Source organism: Notechis scutatus, chromosome 1 (genome assembly GCF_049901735.1).
Source record: "Notechis scutatus isolate UNSWTSFEM ecotype Mainland chromosome 1, rNotScu1.2, whole genome shotgun sequence".
Lineage (NCBI taxonomy): Eukaryota > Metazoa > Chordata > Lepidosauria > Squamata > Elapidae > Notechis > Notechis scutatus.
Window position 1 is genome coordinate 13,146,574 of NC_142009.1, and position 24,383 is coordinate 13,170,956.

General features: G+C 44.8%; 1 protein-coding gene and 1 long non-coding RNA gene across 3 annotated transcripts in view; one reads left to right on the plus strand and one right to left on the minus strand.

Annotated features, from left to right (window-relative positions):
- Nucleotides 1-7,097: 7,097 nt before the first annotated feature.
- On the plus strand, nucleotides 7,098-7,986 carry LOC148132678 (uncharacterized). Its single transcript, XR_015747977.1, has 2 exons — nucleotides 7,098-7,654; nucleotides 7,799-7,986. It is a non-coding gene; the product is annotated as an uncharacterized LOC148132678 (long non-coding RNA).
- CLUH (CLUH binding protein of NUMT mRNA) overlaps nucleotides 7,893-24,383 on the minus strand; it is a 94,669-nt gene continuing 78,178 nt past the window's right edge. For both annotated transcript variants that reach the window (XM_087957316.1, XM_087957322.1), the window contains exons 19-26: nucleotides 23,815-23,954; nucleotides 21,278-21,358; nucleotides 20,609-20,734; nucleotides 16,791-16,912; nucleotides 15,635-15,728; nucleotides 13,266-13,400; nucleotides 10,763-10,836; nucleotides 7,893-8,870 (exon numbers count right to left, since the gene is read on the minus strand). In XM_087957316.1, coding sequence (XP_087813442.1) covers nucleotides 8,723-8,870; nucleotides 10,763-10,836; nucleotides 13,266-13,400; nucleotides 15,635-15,728; nucleotides 16,791-16,912; nucleotides 20,609-20,734; nucleotides 21,278-21,358; nucleotides 23,815-23,954 — 920 coding nt within the window. In that variant the 3' untranslated portion in view covers nucleotides 7,893-8,722. The remainder of the gene's footprint in view (nucleotides 8,871-10,762; nucleotides 10,837-13,265; nucleotides 13,401-15,634; nucleotides 15,729-16,790; nucleotides 16,913-20,608; nucleotides 20,735-21,277; nucleotides 21,359-23,814; nucleotides 23,955-24,383) is intronic.

The following is a 24,383-nucleotide window of genomic DNA, read 5'->3' on the forward strand; positions in this document are numbered from 1 at the left end:
CAAACTTTTATTTTACTTTTTTATTTGGTGGTGGTGGTTTGAACACAAATCCAAAAACTTAAGTCAGGGTGTCCAACTTTGGCAACTTTAAAACCTGTGGACTTCAACTCCCACAATTCTGGGAGTTGAATTCCACAGGTGTTAAAAGCTGCCCAAGATTAAGACACCCTTGACTCAAGTCTTGGAGCAATCTGCACTTTACACTTTTTTGTTTTTGTTTTAAAAACCGTCCTACTTTTGTGTGTGGTGTGACCAATGATGTGCCCAGAGCACTAATAATGAAAAATTACAAAAAAAAAACAAAAACCAACAACAACCACAAAATATTAGTTGCTAGCAAGTTGTCAAGAGCTGTGGAGCACTGTAGTCTTTTGAAAGCTTTGGGGATTGCTTCACTGCCCCCTTTCCTCTGATCTCCCGTATCCCTTTCCAGGTTTGTTCTGTCTGCTGATCTTTCTGTTTTTGCCTCTTATCTTTCTTTATGTCAGTCGAAGAGTTGGTCAAATCATCCTTAAAACGGCCTGTTCTCGTGACTCCACAACCTGATCCATCGAAAGCTATTTAAACACAGTAATATTTTGCGTTGGGTTTCGCACACAGTTGTGGCTTGAAAATCCTGAAATGCAGTTTGGAATGTAAAATGGACCGGATTTGAGAGAGAAAATGACATCTCTGTTTATGATTTCACAGTTACGTATTTTTTTAAAAATGCCCAAGGTACTAGCTATTCTAAATCTCTATTGATGATGGTGTATAAAGTTGGTAAAAGTGATTGGGGAGGAAATAAGATAAGGTTGATTTAAAAAAAAAAAAGTGGAACTGGATTTAACAAGTCACAACTGGATATTAAGTCGGTTCCACTTCCTTTTTTCTCCTTCTGTCCTTGTAACTGCTTTCTTGTCCTAAGCACATTCTTTGAATTTTTCCAAAGTTCTTTCTGGAAGTAATGAGCAAAAATTGTCCATGTTTTAGAAGTTTGCTCCTGACACTGACAAGAAGACACGAGTCTCACTCTCTCTCTCTCTCTCTCTCTCTTTTTTTAATCCAGTAAGAGCGATTTAGAAATTGCTATTGGAGAACGTTTTTCCTCACCCCCTGCAGAATGTAGGAGTTAACTGAAGATATTGACACAATTAAAATTTAAAAAAAAAATCAGTAAAGGAATGTATATAATACTGCTCTGTGTTTTACAGTAAGATTTGTTGCTCTCAGACTGTGTAAAACAAAATTTATTCATGTTTTCTGCATATTAAAACAAAAATCTTATTGTACCAATTGGTAAACTATTAAATGAATATAAAACTAAATGTGTTTCTCTTTTGTTTAGGTGCAGAAAAGATTGGATTGAGTTTACGGCTTGCCATCCGTGCTTGCCGTAAGGGAAAAAAAGCAGATGTAAATGGTCTTGCGCTTCAATGTAGAGGACAATATTGATTTGAGCTCTAAAGCCGTGTGGTTGGTTAATGGAGGGGAGATAATGACAAGGCTGAGGACAGGCAGCTGATGAGTTTTGGGTTGCATACACTTCCTTGCCTTCAGAAAAGGAGCTCCTCTTCACTCACTGCTGTCATTTTTATTTCTACACTGCCCTCCGAGGGAGGCCAGAGTTGAGGGCATCCAGGATGCCACCTTTGGCATCAGTCATCAACATTGGCTTCATCTTTAGGACGGGAAATTGAGCCCATGTGTGCCTCTCCCTATCTGGGCTGCTAAAATTGGATTCTTCTGCACAAAGAGAGGATTGAAGTAGCACACATGAGGCTCTGGCAAAGGTGATCGTGGTGATCATCGTCATTATCCCACCCTTATATATAATGATCCTGCCTGAGCAGTTTGGTAGGCTAGTGGTGAAGATGCTGCCCTCCTAACTTGGAAGGTTGAGAGTTCAATCCTAGGCAGCAACAGATATTTCTCTCTCAGGGTGCAAAGAGAAAATATTTGCTGTGAACTCTATTGGTGTTAGGAAGGGCATCTGGCCAGTAAATGCTCAGCTCCATTCAGTCGCTCAACTCCACCCCAAAGCAAGGGATTATAGGGTCATAAAAAGAAAAAAAAATAGGATTCTGTCCTCTATTTTCCTTACAACTGCCCCTGTTCGATGGGTTGTGCTGAGAGAGAAGGACACAACCAACTTCCATGCCCGAGGGGGAGCATAAGTCACAGTCTCCCAGTTTATAGCCCATCACCTTCACCACTACACTCAAGTGCTTTTGAAATATACACAAATTGCCCCTACAGGAAGGGCTGCAATTGGTGTACCTGTTGAAGCTGGGTGGAAAGAAGGTTTTTGCCCATGATAATTTACACTGTCCATCCAGGAGCAGCAAGAGAGACAGAGAGCTCAATGTTGCGTATCCGCTCCCCTTAGGGCAGGGGTGTCACACTCACGGCAGCATCACATGATATATCCGGGCTCCCGCCCCCTTCGCTAAACTGGAAGGGGGCGGGGCCAGCATGTGACACATCTGGCCCGCGGGCTGCAAGTTTTACACCCCTGCCTTCGGGGGAAGTGCCTACTCAAGTCAATGGGAGCTGCCCTGCAGATATCCCAGGCCAGTCAATCTTAGCTGGACCAGAGCAACAAGCCAGATGCAACACAGATTAGGATATGATCTTGGAGAATGAGCACTTAACTGCCCAGTTGCACAGACAGAACAATGAATCAGTGGAATGGCTTATCTTCAGAAATGGGTGCTCCATCACGGGAGGTTTTTGTAAGAAGAGATTGGACAGCCATTTGTCCGGAATGGTATGGGGTCCTCTGCTCAAGCAGGGAGTCAGACTGGAAGATCTCCCGAGGTCCCTTTCAAGGCTGTTATTCTAATACGGAGGTTACGAACTCCATGGTTTTCCAGTATATGTGATCCCGACACATGGAGTGAAAGCACAATACCAGAAGGCAGGCGATTCTCAAGACAAGTTTGAACATAAGATTTAAGTTGTACAAATCCATGTGTTTACCCCTAGCACACATGGCTACAAGGGTTTGTTCCAGGACTTAGATCACAGAGAGAAGACACTTGTGGCTTGATGAATCTTCTAGGCTAGGCAGGACTGGGAACGTTGGATGAATTGCACAGGCATGTATTACCTGGATGTGAAACAGATTTCCGTGTCTGCGAGGTTAATGGTTAGCAGGAATAAATGGAATTCATTTTAAATCCTAGCAGAAGGCCTCAGAGCAGCGATTTGACCTAAATTAAACCAACCCAAATGAATTATGGTGTTAATTGGAGCAGACACTATTTAATTAACCTAATTAGTATCGATTCTCCCATATCGTCTCCTCCAATAAATTGGTTTTTCCTAGACACACTATCTTTGCCTTAATTTTCTACATCAGGAAATAGTAACTTTTGATTACCACCAGTTTTATAAATAAGGCAACACTCATTTTGGAATAATCATTATTTCTGAACAGACCATTAGGCTGTGCAGTGTAGAAACCATGGTATATGTTATCTCTCTTTTAAGTTGTTGGCTTTCCTCCCCCCACCTGCCCCAAATAAGCAAAGAACACTTGAGAGTGACTGGCTCTTACAGGTTGTCCTCAATTTACAACCAGTTGCTTAGTCGCTATTCGAAATTAGAACCAACCAGAAAAAGGGCTTACAATTCTGGATTCTAAGATCTGAAGATTGGGCCCACTTTTACGGTCACGACTGAAATTTGGGCACTTAACAACATGGCCACAATTCAGCCATTTGAATTAGTAACCCAAGGTCACACCTCTGCATTTTATGAAGATTATTTCTGGCTTTTGGTGTGCCTATAGCAAATCATTGGTTTTCTTAACAAAAAAGGTAAAATTAGATAAGTCGTGTCACTGACTTGTTTTATAACTGTTATGACATAATGGCTGCAATGGGCAGGCTCCGTTATGGTCATATGTCTAGAACTACCGATACTAGTGCAAGAGAATCATTTAAAAACCGACATTCTTCTAAAGGAGCCTTTTCATGTTATAAAATGGCGTCTGTACAAATGTTCTTGAGGTAGATACTTCTAGCTATATCGGAAAAGGTTGATTCTAATCAAAGAAATAAGTCCTAGTGAAGGCAAATTTGATAGATTTGACTCCATCATTTGAAATGTAAGCTTCAAACTTATGGTTGTCACCTAATGGAACTTGCAAATGGAATCAAATGCTTCATTCCTCTGTTCTGGAAGAAAAAAATAGTATCAATAACACTTCGACTTACATACTGCTTCATAGTGCTTTACAGCTCTCCTTAAGTGGTTTAGAGTCAGCCTCTTGCCCCCAACAATCTGGCTCCTCTTTTTACCGATCTCGGAAGGATGGAATGCTGAGTCCACCTTGAGCCTGTCGGGATCAAACTGCTGGCAGTTGGCAGAGTCAGCCTGCAATTCTGCATTCTAACCACTGCCCCACCAACAAGAACCACGTTGTTAGTCAGGTTGCAATCGTGTGGAAAGTAAAACCAGCCAATGTGGAAAATATTGCTAGAGAGGCTTCCACCAGCACCCCAATATTAAAGATGGATCCAAATTTTCCCAAAGATAAATCAAGTGTGCACTTTCCTCCTTCAATCAAATCCTCCTAAGAATTCTCAGGTGTTTTATGGCCTGCTATCTTTCTATAGCAGGGCTGTCAAAACTTGCGGCCCACGGGCTGGATGCATCACACACTGGCCAGGCCCATGCCTGGTTTAGCGAGGGGAAAAAAGCCCTGATCAGTCACGTGATGCCCCATCGCAACGCAAGTTTGACACCCCTGTTCTATCACTTCCAACATCATTTGTCGTTCTCTCAAGGCCATCACAAACCCACAAATGTGAAATGGGCAAATTGGCCATCTCGGACTATTTTATTAATATCAAATGTATTTGCTGTCAGTCTTGCAGTTCAAAGCGACTCTTGAGTGGACTCCTTCCAGACCATCCACTGACCATAGGATGCAATGTAGGGAGGGGAGCCAAATTCCCTCCCACCCAGTAAAATAAAATTGGAAAATGAGATGCATTAAGGAGAGTGCAAAACAGAAGTTTGACCATCTTCCCTCCTGCTTTTTGGTTCATTTCAGAAAGCCCCGAAAAATCTAATTCACTGCTGCATAGTAGAGTGGATTCTGCTTTAAGCAGTACGGACAATTGAGAATTACAGGTAGTCCTTGATTTACAGCAGTTCATTTAATGACTGTTCAGTCACAATGGCACCGAAAAAAAGTGATTTATGTCCATTTCCCACACAACCATTAGTCATCTGATCAAAATTGAGAGGCCTGGTAACTAACTTACATTCATGACGGCTGCAGTTGTCTAGGCAGATCTGACAAGCTAAGTCAATGGAGAAGCCAAATTCACTGAATCATGTTACTTAATAACTGCAGTGTTTCACTTGGCAACTATGGCAAGAAAAGTTGTAAATGGGGCAAAACTCAATTAACTCTCTTGCTTAACAAATAATTTGGGGCTCAACAGTGGTCATAGGTTGAGGACTAGCTGTATGGCAAAGATCACTAGAAATTTAACTAGAGCAATATTCTCAACCGTGGTCACTTGAAGACATGTGGACGTCAAAGGAATTCTGGGAGTTGGAAGTCCACACCTCCTCAAGTGGCCACGGTTGAGAAGTGCTGGATTATGGCGTTGTCTAAACCAGGAGTGTCAAACTCAAGGCCTGTGTGCCAGATCTGGCCTGCAATATGATTGGATCCAGCCTGCAGGGCCACTCCAGTCTACCAGGCATTGCTTGGGCCCGGTCTACCCAATGTGAAGAGGAAACATGTCAGCAGTTTGGGGAGTGGTGTCCAAGCTGGCCACGCCCACCCAGATGGCCACATCAACCCAGTCAGCTACACCCAGTGATATCAAGCTGTCCACGCCCACTGCCAGCCACGCCCCTCCCCCCGCCGAGGTCAACTACCACCCTGATGTGGCCCTCAATGCAATTGAGTTTGACACAGGGGTGGTATTCTACCGGTTTGGCCAAACTGGTAGCTCCGAGGATAATCTGTTAGCAAACCGGTTCGCTCCGATGATCAGCTGCTGGGCCCTCCCACTGACCCTGGTGACCTTTTATTTCCTGGTTTTGATGCTCAGCTGCTTTGCGCAGGATTGCCGCGTGTCAACTATTTACCACACAGGGAGAATACAGGATTGCAGAAGGTTGAAGTAGCAAACCCTCTGCGTGCACCCAAAGTGCGCCCACCAAGCCACGCCCACAGAACCAGTGGTAACAAAATGTGAATCCCATCCCTGGTTTGACACCCCTGGTCTAAACACTGTTCTTATTAGACTTTTGGGGCAGGGGAGAGACAATTTGTGACCTAATCTATCGACAAGGTACCTGTGGAGTTTGACAACTTTGAACAGCATCCTTTTACCTGTCCGCAACAAAGCATTTGTAGTGTGGGCAAAAATGGATGCAGTTCCCTGACAGAAGTGTCCCATTTCTTATGTTCCCCTAGAACAGGGGTGTCAAACTTGTGGCCCACAGGCCATATGAGTCATATGCTGGCCACGCCCACACCCACCCCCGCTTTACTGAAGGGGAAAAAGTCACGATACGTCACGGGACGACAGGAGTTTGACACTCCTGCCCTAGAAAAACAAGGACCCACAGTGGGGGAGAGGCAGAGGTGGTATTCTGGAGAACCAGTAGTGGAAATTTTGAGTAGTTCAGAGAACCGGCAAATACCGCCTCTGACTGGCCCCGCCCCCATCTCTCGAGTCCCAGCTGATCGGCTGGGTCTTCTTTGGTTGCCCTGCACAGGAGAACGGAACTGGAAAGCAGGCTAATGGGATGGGGAGGGAATGGGGATTTTGCAGTAACCTTCCCCCAGGAGTGGGGAGGGAATGGGGATTTTGCAGCATCCTTTTCCTGCTACGCCCACCAAGCCACTCCCACAGAACCGGTAGTGAAAATTTTTGAATCCCACCACTGGGAGAAGTCTCTGTTTTCAGCACTGGAGGTTGCCTTTTCAGAAAAAGCAGGACTGGCCCCAAAGTAAAGCTATGAAGACAGCCTGCTCCCCCCCCCCCCACTCAAAACACCATGTTGATCCTGTACTTCTCTACCTGATGAAAATTTGTGTCTTCGCACAGAGAGAAGAGAAATGAAAGCAGATGCAGCATTAGATTCATGATTCTTGGTTTTTAATACATTCACAGATAAACCTTAGAAATAAAAAGAAGACATTGATTCGATTCTACTGCTGGGGCAGTTCCCCCCCCCCAATGATGGCATTCTTGGTTGCACGTGTCCACTGCTTCTCTCCCACCCACTTCCCACGCCCACCCTCTGTTCCAAGGATGCTCTGGGCAAGTGGTTTTCCTTTTTGTGCAAATGGTTCCCCCCTCCTCTGGAATGGGGGGGGGGGGGGGAAGGGCAGGGAGACCACACAGGCACTGAGGATTAGCCAAGAGGCAGATGGGACGGGACAGTGTGGTGATGATGGGGAAGCCGACAGATTTCAAGGGTGGTAAGAGACGATCAGCTTTTCCCAAGCCCTTGGAACTCGGTGGCGGTCAGTGGAAGTCAGTGGCACTCTCGTTCCCATCACACTCTGGGCCCCCCGTTTAACCATTCACTTGCAAATGCTTGGGAGTGGGAGAGGGAGGGAAGGAGAAAGTGGGTTTTAACATTCCGGTTCCTGTACTTTCTTTGGGACGTTTTTATCTCATTCCATCTAGTGCAGGGGTGTCCAACCTTGGCAACTTTAAGACTTGTGGACTTCAACTCCCAGAATTCCTCAGCCAGCGAAGCTGGCTGAGGAATTCTGGGAGTTGAAGTCCACAAGTCTTAAAGTTGCCAAGGTTGGACACCCCTGATCTAGTGTGTATACCCGAAGGAATTTATTTAGGCACTCTTTTTTTTTTTTCCTGGGACGTGACAAAGGTTGCAAACCAAAATAATAAAATGCTCCCTGGTTGTTGTTTTTTTGCCCTCCCCTAAAATAAAGCTAAACGTGGCACCTGAATAGAAAACACGGTGGCTTTTCTTCCTAAATGTGAGTAAGTGGGGGGGGGGGGAAATTATGTGCCTCAAAAAGTTTTATCTCTCCCGTACCAAATCCATTTGGGCTTTTTTTTTTTTAAAAAAAAAATCAATCTGCAGATAAAAATATGGCTGAATTTATATTTAATATATAATATTTATAATGTTGCGCACACCTAAACAGTGTTTTAAGGGGCTGAGGCTTAAAGGTAGGAAGAAAGCAGGGGAAGGGGAAAAAAATACACTTTAAAATCCATAGTGGTGGGGTAGTGGCCAAAAATTTCTGCAAAGTTAAATGTCCATTTTTGTTTAAAGTCAACGTAAAAATGACCTGAGAAATATTATATTATCCCTCACTTGGAATTAAATCTCTTATGTACACAGTAGAAATGGATGGATGATACACTCACACATATACACGCAACATTCGTCTCCTGCCCCTCATCTTCCTCTCTCGCCACCTCAATGCGGCATCTACGTCTAGTTGGGCCGTTTTTGGGACACAGACCTTTGCTGTTCCACGCCACCTGAGATGCCTGCGGGTGGCAGTTTACAGACAGGTAGACTTCACTTCTCAAAATTTTGTTCTTTTGCATTGTATATTCATTGTACCAGTGCAAATCAAACACAAACAAAACAAAACAAAAAGTTATCCCTCCCCAGAAACAAACAACATTGCCAAAATTGTCCCAGGGTGAGGCTTGAACCACCTTGGGGCAAATTCTGCGGTGAGGACCAGTGAACTAAAAAGCTCTTTTAAGCTCTAAGGGGTGTTGGGATGGGTAGGCTGGCTTCGGTCTTCCTCTTCGGGGGTTTTCTCTTCGGTCTCCGGCTGATCGCTGCTCCGGAAGGATTCTTGCAGCTGCTGCCGCCTCTGCACCTCGGCCTTAAGGCTCTCTAAATCTTTTTGGCTGTGGAAAGAGAAAGAGAAATAAGGGATGACTCCCTCGGCATGAAGCTTCCATTCAGAGGCAAATTATCAGAAGGAAGAGGGATGATTTTGGACCAAAGAAAGCTAGGCTGTCTTCCTTCTTTCAAGCAAGAATCTAAAGGGGACATTTTTTGGCCAGGAGAACTATCAAGACTGAAATGGAGAGGGCCACCAGCGTCAATTTGGGCACTGTAAAAGTAGGCCCTGAGCTGCTGTAACTAAAGATGAAGCAAGCACATAAAAGCAGGATGGGCAAAAGCCAGGAAAAGCTCCATTAGCGGAGGTGGGGAATTCAGCAGGTTCTCACCAGTTCTGGAGAACCGGGTAGCGGAAACTTTTGAGTAGTTCGGAGAACCGGCAAATACCGCCTCTGACTGGAGATTTTACAGTATCCTCCCCCTGCCACGCCCACCAAGCCATGCCCACAGAACCGGTAGTTTTAAAAAAAATTGAATCCCACCACTGTCCCTTAGGGTTAAGTAGTTAAGAAGGAACCAGGCTGATCAGGAAACGAAGGGGGGGGGGGGGAATGTAAAAAAATGAAACGTGTACCAGATAAAGCAAGGTGGGAAAACCCTCCCAAAGACTCATAAATAGCTAACAGACTTGTAAATCGATGGGGTGAGAGTAACTGTCACTCTTGTGAAAGTATAAAGCAAGGTCTTGTGAGGGGATAAAAGGCACCCTGAAAGCCAACCCGCTTCTCTTGAGTTTTCTTCGGATCCAGGTATGGCAGCTTCCTTCTCTCTGGCTAGTTAACTGCCTGCCTAGTTGAGGATGTGGGTAAATGTGGAGGGGTGTATGTGTGTGTGTACACGTGAGAAAGAGCAAATTATATACATATATACAATAAAGTTTTGCTATAATTTTAAATTCACTGGGCCTCCCTGTACTCAAAGGAATTATTTGTGTCTCAGAGATTTGTGTGAGGCCTTTTTTCCGGGGCTGTGTGTGTGTGCGAATGACCGTAAGCTGAACCTGTGTAAAATGTGTGTAACAAAGTTACCCTGGGGTGAGATGGGTGGCCAATAAATTAAAAAAATATAAATGAATAAATTTAAAAATAAATATAAATGAATAAAAATAAACAGTACCTAGCTGAAAGAAACAAGTTGTTTGGGTAGATGGATAGATAAATCTGTTTTTTTTTTAGATAGATAGATGATAGATAGATAGATAGATGATAGATAAATAGATAGATAGATAGATAGATAGATAGATAGATAGATAGATATTGATAGGCAGGCAGACAGATTTACATTAAATTTATATGCCAAAGTCAAGCTATTCTGAGTTCACATCATAATAGCAATATAAAATATTAAAATGTCAAAACAGGAAAAAAATGAGCATTAAAAGTTAATAAAACCTGGGCAAAATAGGAACCAATACATAAATGGAGTGGAGGTGAGATCTTCTTCTCACTCCACTGATCATGTATGTTAAAACTCATAAAAATATTATTTATGGTGGCCAATCAATATCTAGCACCAGAATTTTGTGCAAATGAGTTGTGTGCAGTAAAAGAAAAAAAAATGCCCCAAGATATGTTTTTAACTGATAAACTCAGCAAACATCCTGGGAAAGTCTACTATGGTTTACTAGTTAGGAAAAAAGGCTGAGAGCAGATAAGAGGAACAAAGGATGTTTGGAAGAGAAGAAGGGGGGAAATTTTAAGACAAAATTCAAGCAGTAAAAAACATGCCAGTCCCTGAAGACCTACGGAAAAAAAAAATGATTTGTCTCTGCCCAACTTCCACCCCTTACGTACAACTTGCAAACTTGATGGAAGCCTCCTCAAAAGAACTGCACCTGCTGCTTGGCCTGAAGTGAAGCAACCTTAGGCGGCCAGTGTCAGGTTGTAAGCCTTACCTTAGTGGAATGAAGAGTATTCCGTTGATAATATTCAGCTGCTCTAAGACGCTGGCCATGCTGGGAGCTGTGAACTAGGAGGTGAACAAGCCGGGTTTAGTGCCACATTAAAGAAAAGAAAAACAACCCAAGTTCACGTTTTTCTTCTCACCCAAGAAACTTCTTCAGCTCTAACTCAGAAGTTCTAACTGCCTACAACTCTTGGATGATGGGGGTTTCCCTTGTTTGCGCGGAGCGGTTTCTGGCATGCCACAGACCGGTGAGTGGGGACCCCTGTGATAGGGGACAACTCTCCTGCGGGAGCTGCTTGTTACATATATATATGTATGTATGTATGTATGTGGGTGGGTGGGTAGGTAGGTAGGTAGGTAGGCAGGCAGGCAGGCAGGAAGACAGACAGACCTTTTGGATCAGTACCCCTGTTTTGGATGAATGTATGGATGGATAGGTAGATAGATAGATCTATATTTGTAGATAGGTAGGTAGATAGGTAGGTAGGCAGGCAGACCTTTTGGATAAAGGTCGATTTGCTTCCGGGTGCAATTCAAGATGCTGGTTGTCACCTTTAAAGCCCTTCATGGCTTGGGACTGGGTTATCTGAGGGACCTTGTCAATCACATCCACCACTCCTGCCTGTGGGTTCCACAGGTCTACCCGAACATCATTCTCCCAGAGATTAAAATGGTCCCCACTCTAATACTCTTCTGGAAGGCACTGAAGACCTGGTTCTGCCAGCGGGCCTGGGGAACCCAGAACAGGATGGAGCCCATCCAATGCCTCGTGTGATCTGCTGTCATCGGGGCGGGGGTGGGTGGGAGTTGGGGTGTGTGGTTTTTCCCCCTACACATTTTGTTCTATTGTACTTTATTAACTTATTTGATTCTTTTTGTTATTTTTTTATTTTTATTTTAAATATGGTTTTACATTCTGTAAGCCACCTCGAGTCACCATGGGCGAATAGGCAGCAGTGTAAATTCAATAAATAAACTTTCAGCAACTCAGAACTGAAGAAGCTTCTTGGACGAGAAGTGAAATGTTTTAGAAGAAAAACAACAACAACACACACACACACACAACCCACTTGCCTTTTTAGACCAGGTGTCCAACCTTGCACTTTAAGACTTGTGGACTTCAAGTCCCAGATTCCTCAGCCAGCAAAGCTGGCTGAGGAATTCTGGGACTTGAAGTCCACAAGTCTTAAAGTAGCCAAGGTTAGACACCCCTGTTTTAGACCAAAGCTGATTCGAGTGGAAGAGCGCTTTGCCGCGCCTCAGCTGTTTTATTCACAGGGGCTGCAGTTGAAGGTTAAGTATTAGAGCTGAAAATGGACTTTTTAAAGTGTGGGCCGCACTTGCGGAGCGCTTGTTCACCAAACCGGTTATTATTACCCCGGCTGAATCCACCACTGGTTCAAATCCCTGCACAGCCAACCAACTAGCTAATCTATCTTCAACATCTTTCAACTGAAAGGGATCCCTCCCTTCCACAGGACAGATGCAGGGTGCAGGGCGGTGATGTTCCTGCAGGGGCAGGCCAAAAATCTGGAGCCCATTTTTTTTTTTCCTAATTGCCAATTAGTTAAGGCAAAATAAATGTGAAAATAAATGTTTCTAAGAAATGCTTCGTGCACCTGTTAACTTTTATTTAATTTCCCCCCCAACCCAAGGAAAAGGGATGCTACTGAAAAATAATATTCATCATCATCATCTTCATTTAATTACCCCATAATCCCTTGCCGGGTGAAGTCTGGGCAACTGAATGGAGCTAGCAGAGTGTTTTAATGGCCGGATGCCCTTCCTGTCACCAATGTGGAGTTTTGTTCAGCAGAGATATTTCTGAGTGTGCCCAGAGTGAGAAATAATCTGCCTCTGCCTAGGATCAAACTCACAGCCTCTTCATTGTGAGTTGAGAACTCCCACCTCTGGGTCACTGCATCACTCCTTACTGAAAAATAACATTCTATCCTCAATTTTGATTTTGCATTATTGAGGGACTCTATAGACCAGACGTGATCGGACAAGATCTTGAAGCACCGAAAGATGTGGGCGAGACCAGTCAAGAAGAGCTGCAACCAACAAGGACACCAAACCCCTTTATTAACAGGGTGGAGAAGAAAGTGGACAAGCTTAGTGAAGTACATTTGCACAGGTTACTTTCCAAAGCTAGGCTGGCCACTCCACTCTGAAAATGGGAGAGGAAGAGTAGAGGTTGGCTTGAACCAACCCAACCCAACCTCTACTCTTCCTCTCCCATTTTCAGAGTGGAGTGGCCATCCTAGTTCATCTCCAACATCCCTGATAGGGCAGTGGCCCCCAACCTTTTGGGCACAAGGGACTGGTTCCATGGAGGAGGTTTCTCCATGGACCGGAAGGGGCGTGGTTTCAACTACTGCCTGCATCCCTTGGATGGGTTTTCGCTTGTTTGCGCGGACCGATTTCTGGCATGCCACAGACCGGTGTGGGATGGGGAACCCCTGCGATGGGGACAACTTTCAGCAACTCACTTTCAAGGGCATAATGTTGGCGTTGGATCCGTTTTTGTAGATCTCATTCATTGTGCGTTGGAGGGCCACAGCTTGTTGAGTCAAATATTTCAAGTACTCTGAGCTTTCTTTGGTCTTCTCATGATGCTCACCAAGCTAGGCAGAAAAAGACACATGGGCATCAAAGAGGAATTAAAAGGAAACCTTCTGCAATGTGCTTTACGTTGGATTACCCTCGAAGAGAATCCAGAAGCTGCAGCCAGTATGGAATGTTGCGGCATGTGCAACAGCAACGGCCCTCGGGCTTCTATATCGCTTCGTAACGCTTGACAGCCCTCTCTAAACAGTTTAGAGCAGGGGTGTCCAACCTTGGCAACTTTAAGACTTGTGGACTTCAACTCCCAGAATTCCTCAGCCAGCTTGCTGGCTGAGGAATTCTGGGAGTTGAAGTCCACAAGTCTTAAAGTTGCCAAGGTTGGACACCCCTGGTTTAGAGAGTCAGCATGTTGCCCCCAACAGTCTGGCTCCTCATTTGATCGACTTTGGAAGGATGGAGTCAATCTTGTATCAGTCAGGATCGAACTCCTGGCAGTGGGCAGAGCTAGCCTGCAATACTGTATTCTAACCAGTAACCTGCAATACTGTATTCAATGGATGGAAACTAATCAAGGAGAGAAGCAACCTAGAACTAAGGAAAAAAAATTCCTGACAGTTAGAACAATTAATTAGTGGAACAACTTGCCTCCAGAAGTTGTAAATGCTCCAACACTGGATGTTTTTAAGAAGAGATTGGATAACCATTTGCCTTAAGTGGGATAGGGTTTTTTCCTGCCTGAGCAGGGGGGTTGGACTAGAAGACCTCCAAGATCCCTTTCAACTGTTATTATGTTCTAACCACTGTGCCTCCAAGAGTTCAATTTTGATTGTTCATGTAACACCTCTGCCAAGGAAGCTGCACTGAGTGCCAGTTTACTTTTGAGCCAATTTAAGATGTTGGTCATTACCTTTAAAGCTCTTCACAGCACGAGACCAAATTATCTGAGGAACCCTCTTGCCTCAATGAATCGAGGCATCCTACCTGGGCAGGTAAGGAGGGTATATTGAGGATGATGCCGGTTAAAGAATTTTCACTGGCGGATCTAGGAAAAACCCTTCTCGGCCGCCGTCCCTCCCTCCTATGGAACACCTTGCCCATAGAGGTTGAGGCAGACCCCCAATTTCCTGGCTTAAGATCTGGCTCTGCCAACTGGCCTGGGGGTGTGTGTGCATCTAAGAGTGCCATGCAACCCATCAAGTGGTTGTTGGGCTGAAGGTGCTTCCTCTGCAATTGTTCTTTTTTTAAAAAATTTTGTTTTAATCTGTTTTTTAACTTTGTTTTTAACTATAATTTTTTTAATATGATTTCACTGTTTTATTTGTAACCCGCCAGAGGCATGCAAGGGTGGTGGGCGGAATAGAAATTTGGGTAACTGAATAAATAAATAAAATACCGCCTTGCATTCAGAGCAATTTTTCTTCTACTCAGTGGCTAACTAGGTATGGTGGCTAACATGCCTGCAGCTGCAATCATCAAACAGCAGAGAGAAAAACATGTCTTTGAATGTTTTTGAATGTGCAGTATCCAACTACTGTGCTCTTCAGAGGTCAACAGCGTCTAAGGGACAGGGGCCTTCCATCTTGGCAGCGTAAATCCTGGCGGACTTTAACAAGGCTGCTCTAAGAGAGCTCCCGTTTGTCCAACTACTAATGTCTCCGTACAGCACGAAGAAAGTAAATTTTGGGAAAGGGCCTGTTTTCTTTTCAAAGTTTTCTTTTTTAAATACACAGAACAGTCTTAAAAGAGTAAGAAATCCCACTTGGCTAGAAAATATCCTGTCCACAGATCCTAACATTTAAACAAATGCTTTTTTCCCCCCCCTTCTTTTTTTTGCACACTTGTGCACCGAGGCACTTCTGGGTTGAAAGATTAGCTGGTGGCCTCACTCTTGCCCTGGGGACGCCCAGTTGGGGAGCTCCTTCAATGTCCTCGGAAGGAGCTGGAGCAAAGGACGAGAGCTCAACCCCACCCCACAGCAGCACACGGGTCTCGAACATGGGCTGGCTAAACTCCTGCTCAGCGTCTCAACAACCCTCCTGAACCAGTGCTAACTACCCAATTTGAATGGGATCTTTGCTACCTGACATCCAATGTACTCGCTGGCCATTCCCCTGTTCCTCAACCATTTCCCCCCCCCCCCCCCGATTGTGAACTGGATCTTGCCTCTTGGCAAACGCCTGGTAGAACGATCACTTTCAAATTACATTACTCAGTCACCTGCAGATTTAGTTTTGAAAGTTTGGAAGACACTCAACTCTATTAAGCCAAGCAAGGAAAAAAACCAAAATCCAACCTGGTTTTTATAAATGGTGTAGCCTTCTTTCTCGTGCTGCAGAGCTGACCGAAATTCAGCTTTACTCTCATAGACACGGGCTACCAAGTGATGGCTGAAAGACAGATACAAGAACGGAAGATGGGAAAACGTTTCTATGCATCCCTGAAAAGGAAAGTGCGTGTGAGACAACGAGAAGTGCAAAACTGCAGCTGAGGTGGTGGAAGAGTGGATACTCAGCATCTCTTAGAGGCAAGCCCACTTAGCCTACTTAAAAGCCAGTTTTGGTCTAGTGGTTAAGGCACCAGATTAGGAAGCAAGAGACCATGAGTTCAAGCCCCTTGAAAGTCAGCTGGGTGACTTTGAGCCAATCGCTAATTAAGAGACTGAGTTCTAATCCTGCCTGAGGCATGAAAGATGGCCGGTGACTTTGCGCTGTTCACTAATGACTGCGAGTTTAAATTTTGCCTTAGACATGAGAGGTGGTTGGCTAACTTTGGCCAATCACTAGGTGACTTTGAGTTCTAGTCCCTCCTTAGACCTGAAAGACGGGGCTTTGGGCCAATCACCAGGAGACTGTGAGGCATGAAAGGTGGCTGAGTAACTTTGGGCCAATCACCAGGAGATGGGAGTTCTAGTCCCATCTTATGCCTGAAAGCCAGCTGGGTGACTTTGGGCCAATCCCTCTCTTCTCAGCCCAGCCCACCTTACAGGGTTGTTGTTGTGGGGAAAATAGGAGGAGGAAGGTGTCTGTTGGGATCTGTTTGCCATTTTATTTGTAAAAATATAAAAAGTGGGATGTAAACAAATAAAATGCATGGCCCTTGCCTTCTGCAGCATTTTCTACAGGCATCTATCAAGAGAAGACGTTGGTTCCCTTTTAGCGTTTAGGAAAATACATGAGATTATTTAGAAAAATACATGAGATTATTTAGAAAGAAGGGAAAGTGCCAAATGGCATGAGATTATTGGAAAATCTGTAAGAGGAACATCATTTTGTTGAAGGGACCATTTGTGTCTTTGTGTGGGTGGTTCGAACAATAATTCTTGAATACTTTCAGTTCCACGGTTACCTCTACCAGTTGCTGGCATACCCTGAATAGATTCATGCAGGTTTCTACACAGGATGGGTGTTCAGTTGTCACCTGTTGGCAGAATTTGGGAAGAGGAATCTCACCTCAGTGCAACTTTTAGGGACTTGGCCCCGTGGAATTTGGAGTTGATCACAAGCGCGTTCTCCAGGAATCGCAGTGAGAGGTCATATTCCATAACTCCGTGGAGGACCAGGCCAATATTGTTCTAGGGATGAAGATCATGTGCCAGTTAGAGCGAACAGGGAAAACTTTCAGCTCTGGGTTGATCTCTATAAACAGATCACAGAAGGACCACCAAAGAATCCATCACAACATATACGTAGGGCGACTTCTGACCACAGCTGGGACCATAAACTCCGTCGCTAAGCAAGGTAGTTCTCAAGTGAGTGGTGCCCAATTTTATGGCCTTTTTTTTGTCGTGGTTATTAAGTGAATCACACGGTCATTAAGCCAATCTGGCTTTCCCCATTGACTTTGCTTGTTGGAAGCCAGCTGGGATGGTCGCAAAAGGAGATCACATGATCCCAAAACAGTGCAACCATCATAAGTTCATGTCAATTGCCAAGCGCCCAAACTTTGATCACATGACTGTGGGGATGCTGCAACAATTGTTAAGTGTGAGGATTGGTCATGAATTATTTTTCAGTGCTCCTGTGACTTCAAATGGACACGAAACAAATGGTTGTAAGTTGAGGATTACATATACAAAACACCAGCTTTGGATCCAATATCAAAGACTGAACAAAGAATTTGCAATCCGATGCTATTATTTCCGGCCTAACACTTTCCAATTTTTAAGTTCTGCTTATACATCAGGGTTTTGGATTAAAGATTTCACTGCTTTATTGGCAGAATACAGGTAGACCTCGACTTATAACGGTTCATTTAGTGACCATTCAAAGTTACAATGGCCCCGAACAAAGTGACATCTCTTTTTCACACTTAGGGTTGTTATAGCAACCTCATATCATGTGATCAAAATTCAGAAGCTTGGCAACTGGCATGTATTTATGACAGTTGCACTGTCCCAAGGTCATGTGTGATCACCTTTTGCGACCTTCCAACGAGCAAAGTCAACGGAGAAGCCAGATTCACTCAACAACTGTGTTATAACAACTGCAGTGAGTCCCTTAATAGCTGTGGCAAGGAAGGTCGTAAAATGGGGCAAAGTTCACTTAACAACTGTCTCGTTTAGCAAATAGAAATGTTGGGCTCCGCTGTGGCTTTAAGTCGAGAAGCATCTGTATGGATCTATGTTGTGGGAGCTCCATGACTGGAAGCTTTCAAGAAGAGATTGGACTGCCATCTGTCAGAAATGGTGTAGGGTCTCCTGCTTGGGTGGGTGGGTGTTGGACTAGATGACCTAGAAGATCCCTTCCAACTCTGTTATTCTGTTATGCATGCCTGGCCTAGGTTTAACCTTAACCTTGCCCCTTTGTAGTTCAGTGAGTTAATTAATACCAGGACATTTGGTTCATAGGTGCTTCAATACAGAGTGTGATATCGGAATCCAGCTACTATCTTAGCTAAGCTAAACCGTAAATGGTCATCACTTGAGACTTTCAAGAAGAGATTGGACTGTCAGAAATGGTGTAGGGTCTCCTGCTTGGGCAGGGGGTTGGACTAGATGACCTACAAGGTCCCTTCCAACTCTGATGATCTGTTATCCGTTTATGCATTTAGGCACGGTTTGAAATCTGCACATATCCACTGTATTGATTGACCTGGATTGAAGCTTTGGCAGAACATGTGAATTTATCCCATTTGTTTACCCCAACAAGGAGGTGTGCACAAACTTTTGAGAGGCCACAGGCTGCACTCTAAAAATATTGAGTACAGAAGTAAGGAAAACCACCTTTTGTTTAATTTCATGTACATTTCAATGCTTACGTTAAAATCAAGAGGGCAGAAAAGAGCAACTAAGATCAATTAGGGGACTGGAGCATAAAACATACAAAGAACGGTTGCAGGAACTGGGTATATCTAGTTTGATGAAAAGAAGGACTAAGGGTGACATCATAGCAGTGTTCCAATATCTCAGGGGCTGCCTCCAAAGCACCAGAAACAAGGACAAGAAGCAACGAATGGAAACTGAACAAGGAGAGAAGCAACCTAGAACTAAGGAGAAATTTCCTGTTGGTTAGAACAATTAATCAGTGGAACAACTTGCCTCCAGAAGTTGTAAATGTTGCAACGCTGGAGATTTTTAAGAAGATGTTGGACAACAATTTGTCTGATATGTTTTAGGGTGTCTTGCTTGAGCTGGAGGTTGGACCCCCCAAGGTCCCTTCCAACTCTGTTACTGGCTTCTCTCCAGTTATTTAGTTAATGGTCTCCCCCTTCCATCAAAACTACAATATACTAACAACATTTAGAGCTTTGGTGCCTGTTAAAAGAAAGCGCCTGGGGACTGCAAGCAGTCCTGGATTGTTAGATCTGATTAAGACAAAGAGTGACATAAATCACTCAACGGAGGAGGGATGGCAACACTCGCCCCAGGGGGAGCATATAAGCAGCTACAAGGGAGTTACAATTTTCATTTCCCAAAACAGGTCAGGCAAAGCAGAAAGTTATGAGTAAAGCACGGTTCGAAGAGATGGCTAAGCTTGGGGCTTTATTTACCCCACAAAACACTCTGGTGATCCAAGGAGTGCATCATTTCCTACCCACTGGGTGCCTTTGCATCTGTGAATCTGCAGATGAGCCCGCCGTGGTAAAGCTCAGTGCTTTTAAATCCCCTTTATTTTAATCCCCTTTTATTTTAAACGTCTAACTTCTCAAAATGGATTTGTTTTAAATTGAGAAGAGGAAAAACCAAGGACGACCAGTTTACTGCTAAACAAAATAAATAAAATAATAATTAAAAAAAATCCGGAACCGGGTCATGCCTTTTCCAACTCACACATTTTATTAAAAGGCAAACAGTTTTTGTGAGCTGTGGTAATGGATATACAGGCAGTCCTCGACTTGCAACAGTTTGCTTAGTGGCCATTCGAAGTTACCACAGCACTGAAAAAAGTGACTTATGACCATTTGTCACACTTATGACCCTTGTGACATTTTGATCATGCGATTAAAACCCAGACATTTGCCAACTGACTCAAATTTATGACGCTTGCAGTGTCCCGTGGTCATGTGGATCATCTTTTGCAACCATCTGACAAGCAAAGTCCACGGGGAAGCCAGATTCTCTGCCCGGTTGCTGGGTGGGAGTTGCTGGGTTGCCATGGCGGCCGGGGCCTAGTTGGTCTCCTAAACCAGAGGTCTCCAAACCTGGCCTCTTTAAGACTTGTGGACTTCAACTCCCAGAATTCTCCAGCCAGCAAAGCTGGCTGGAGAATTCTGGGAGTCGAAGTCCACAAGTCTTAAAGGGGCCAGGTTTGGGACCCTGTCCTAAACCACCCTGGCCTGGGAGTGAAAACGGGGCCATGGGGCCCCATTTTCACCCTCCCTGGGCTCCAGAGCCTTTCCTTGAGCCTCTGTGAGGGTGAAAATGGCCTCCCGGGCTCCGGAGGCCTTCTGGAGGCTGGAAATGGGCCCGTTTCCTGCCTTCCGGAACTTCTGGGAGGCCCGCTTTCCACCCTCCCTGCGCTCCGGAGAGACTTTCTTCGAGCCTCCGGGAGGGCGAAATGGCCTCCCCGAGTCTCCTTGCAAGCCCTGCATTTATCTGGGACTCCTGGGAGGGGTGGGGTGGGTAAGGCCAGCCAGGGGTGGGATTGGCCGATTCGCTGAATCGGCCAAAAATTAACAACCAGTTTGCCCGAACCGGGGTGAGCCGGTAGCCGCCCACCCCTGCAATTTTCCCTCCTTAAGGCCACAAACCCCACGAGCATCAAAAGCTGAAGAAAAAAAATCCACTTTTTTCCCCCAGAGCATCAGCAAAGCTGAAGAGGCAACTTACATCCAAAAGGGCCATCTCTGGGTGATCCTCCCCAAATACCAACAGCATGAGGTAGCGTGCGCGGTACAGCAGATTGAGGGCCGTGGACAACTGGCTGTTGGCAAAGCAGTACAAAGCAAGATGCATCTGTAAAGGAAGGGGAGAAATGCTCAGACACACAACGGCTGGACCACCACGGTGTCCGCTTGATCAAATCTTCTTTTTTTAAAAAAAAAAAAATAGTTTATAATATAAAATACAAAGATACCAAAGAAAATAGTGGAAAAATAAGGGAAGGGAAAAGTGTAGGACAAAACGAAATAAGGGAAGGGAAAGGGAAGGGAAAAGTGTAGGACAAAACAAAAGTCCCTTTGATTTCCGACTCCCTTTGGTGCAATAGGATAAGATAATAGTATCAAACCTCAATTTTTTTACCGTTACATAATAATATGAACTTACCATTTGAATAACAAGGAACCTATCTAATCGGTAAATCCCAAAATCAAAGTTCCATCGATGGAGTTAGCAGAGATGGCTAAACTCACTGCTTTACTTTTGTTTCTACTTGGAAACCGCTTCTGGACTTTGTGCTTGTGGTGGATCGAAGTTTTTCAGATCTCCGTTTACGACGTGGACAGAAAGCAACCCGCGTCCTTCCCACCAGCCCTCTTCCTTTGTTATGTTACTTACATATTCTTGGATTGTGTTGGGATGCTCAATGCCCAGGACTCTTTCACTCATTAGCACCGCTTTCTGTTGATTGCTTAAGGCCTAAAACAGAGAAGAAAATGCACTTGGGAAAACTAAATCAACTGCTGTGCCTGGCATTTATCGGAAAGCTCCCATTTTGTGCAGGGGAAGCTATAACCAAGAGGGTGTGGCTACAGCTGCTGTGAAGGAGGAGAAACCTGTTGTTGTTTTTTAAATAAACTTCTAGATAGACTACTGCAACACACTGTGCATGGGGCTGCCCTTGGTGGTTATCAGAAATACAAAACGCAGTGGGCTTCTATTAAAAAAACACGGCTGTGGATGCTGTACTGGTTGCCAGCAGGTTGCTGAGGATAAATGATAGTCCTTGTCATTAACTAAAATGACCTGCATCAGCGGTGCCCAACCTTTATGGCTTGGCAGCCCAGTTGAATGGTGGAGAGGGGAAGTGGACTGTGTGAGCAGTGGGCCAGCACACACACATACACACAAACACACAGTTTGACTTGAACGAGTGGCAGGCCAGTGTGCACACATCCAAGTGCCTACTATCTCCCATATCTTAAACTTACTGCACCTGTGTATGGTTTGCGAAGTGCACAGTGACAGATAGGACAGCACTCCAGAGGGTTAACATCATTGCCCAGAGGATCATTGGTTGCCCTCTCCCCTCTTTGGAAGAGCTTTTTATAGCTCCCGCTGCCTTAAGAAAGTTCAAAACATTCTCAAAGATCCATCTGATCCCAGGCACCATTTTTCTGAACTATTACCATCTGGCAGGTGGCACAGGATAATAAAAACAAGGACAAATAGGCTGAAAAACAGCTTCCATCCCAGGCCAGTAACTCTATTAAATTCTACTGCATAGTGCAATATTAATGCAATACCAAGGGTTTTCAATTCAATGTATAGAATGTGAAGGATGTGTGTTTATGTTTATTTTCATAGTCATAATGTGCACTGAAGATGGCATTTGACTTTGTTGTGTGAGGTGCAATGACAATCAAGTAACTAAAACTAAAAACTACTGGCTTGCTGCTTGCACAAACTGAGCTGTGTGCACGCATGCTCTGGCCTGCTACTCACAGGGCCCAATTCCGAACAGGCCACGGTCCACTACTCGGCCATGGCCTGGGGGTTGGGGACACCTGATCTACATGGCTTAGCGCAGTGGCCCCAAACCTTTTGGGTACCAGGGACTGGTTCTGTGAAGAGAGTTTTTTCTGTGGATTGGGGTGGGGTGAGGTGATTTCATGTGCTACCTGCATCCCGCAGATGGGGTTCCATTTGTTTGTACTGGCCAGTTTCTGGCATGCCGCAGACCAGTGCTTGTCCATGGAGCAGGAGTTGTGGATCCCTGGCTTAGCGCCTAGATCAGGTGTCCAACCTTGGCAACTTTAAGACCTGTGGAGTTCAACTTCCAGAATTCCCCAGCCAGCATGGGGAATTCTGGGAGCTGAAATCCACAAACCTTAAAAGTTTGAGATTGGACACTCCTAGTCTAGATGCTTCAAGGATCTCCTCCGCATAATGCTTCACAGGGCCTGCTTCCTGCCTAAGAATGTTGACAATCCCCTCTCCTGGTCCCATAAGACTGTTTTGGGCACAACATTGCCATCCTTTCAGTATACACTTTCTCCCCAGGACACTTTACTACCAGAAATTCAAAGCTACTCCTCCCCACGCTCACTCCCCAACACTGGTATTTTCTTCTAGGTAAAACACTGCTTTGGTTTCTTAGACATTTTATCTGTTTTATTCTGCAACTTTTCCAGTTCAACAATATCTTTGGCGCTGGTGACCAGGACTTATACACAGCTTGCCATGTGGAGTTCCTGGTGTTTTCTGAGTTCTGGTTGTTTTCCTGCAGACCTTTCATCACCAAACTAGGTATCGTTATCAGTGAGTAGCGCTGACCTACAAACATTCTCTCCTATAGCTGGCCATTTTATCGCAACAGACAGGAGTTCGTTTAAGGCAGGGGTGTCAAAAACTCGATTTTATTGAGGGCCACATCAGGGTTGTATTTGACCTCGAGGGGCTGGGATGGGCGTGGCCAGCTCGACGTCACTCATCGAGGCTCCATTTCCGGCCGCAATGGCCTCCTGCAGCCCCCTGCCAGTGAAAACGGAGCTCGGCACACGGCCCTCGGCACACTGGCAGAGACACTGCAGGCCAGTCCTTTGCTGTTTCCAAGGTGGCCCCGTGGGCCAGATCTAAACACCCCGTGGGCCTGATTTGGCCCGTGGGCCTTGAGTTTGGCACCTCCCGGTTTAAGGAGACCATTAGGCAGAACAGAAGGAAACATTTGTTAAAAGTGCATGAATTATGGATGCTACAAGTTGTGGCAATGACTTCCGACTAATGCTAAGCGTGAAAGCCCATCCATCCTTAGGACTGACAGAAGGGAACCCTCTGCCAGGTATGCAAAACCAGGTGTGTATCGGTGTCTTGATTTGCCAAGGCTCTTAGCAATTATGTAGAATAAACAGACTCCGATTCCTCTTTCTCCATACCTCTGAATAATCACCCATTATGTAGTTCAGGCGCGCCAGCAGCCGAAGACAGGCACAAATCTCCACATGCATTGCGCCGTACACGTTGTTAAACAGGTTTAAGGCTTCGCTGATTAATTCACAACCCTCTTTCAAGAAACCTAGGAGAGAGATGGAAAAAATAAGATCCTCTTCCCTGAAGATACTAACCTCATGTACCGGGTTGCAGAAAGCTCTCTGCTCGCTTGCAAATCCATTTTTCTAAGAAGCAACAGTTGGTTCTCCTTCTTGCTCATTTTAAATCCACATTCCTGATCTTTATGGCAGTGGGTAGATAATATGGTTCAGCCAGCTGATGATGGTGGGGCATTTAAAGAGGAGATCTGTTGTTTGCCAGCCTGAGGAAGTTAAGAGCTTCCTCAACATTTTTCACCCTTAGTTTATACCCAGGTTATAAGGCTCAAAATTACCACTAATTCTGTGGGGAACAAAATTCCCCGCAGATCCAACTTTGAGAAATATTGACTTTCAGCAGCATCCGCAAGATCACAGTTTCCCCATGCCCACGTTAGCTCATTTATTAATTTATT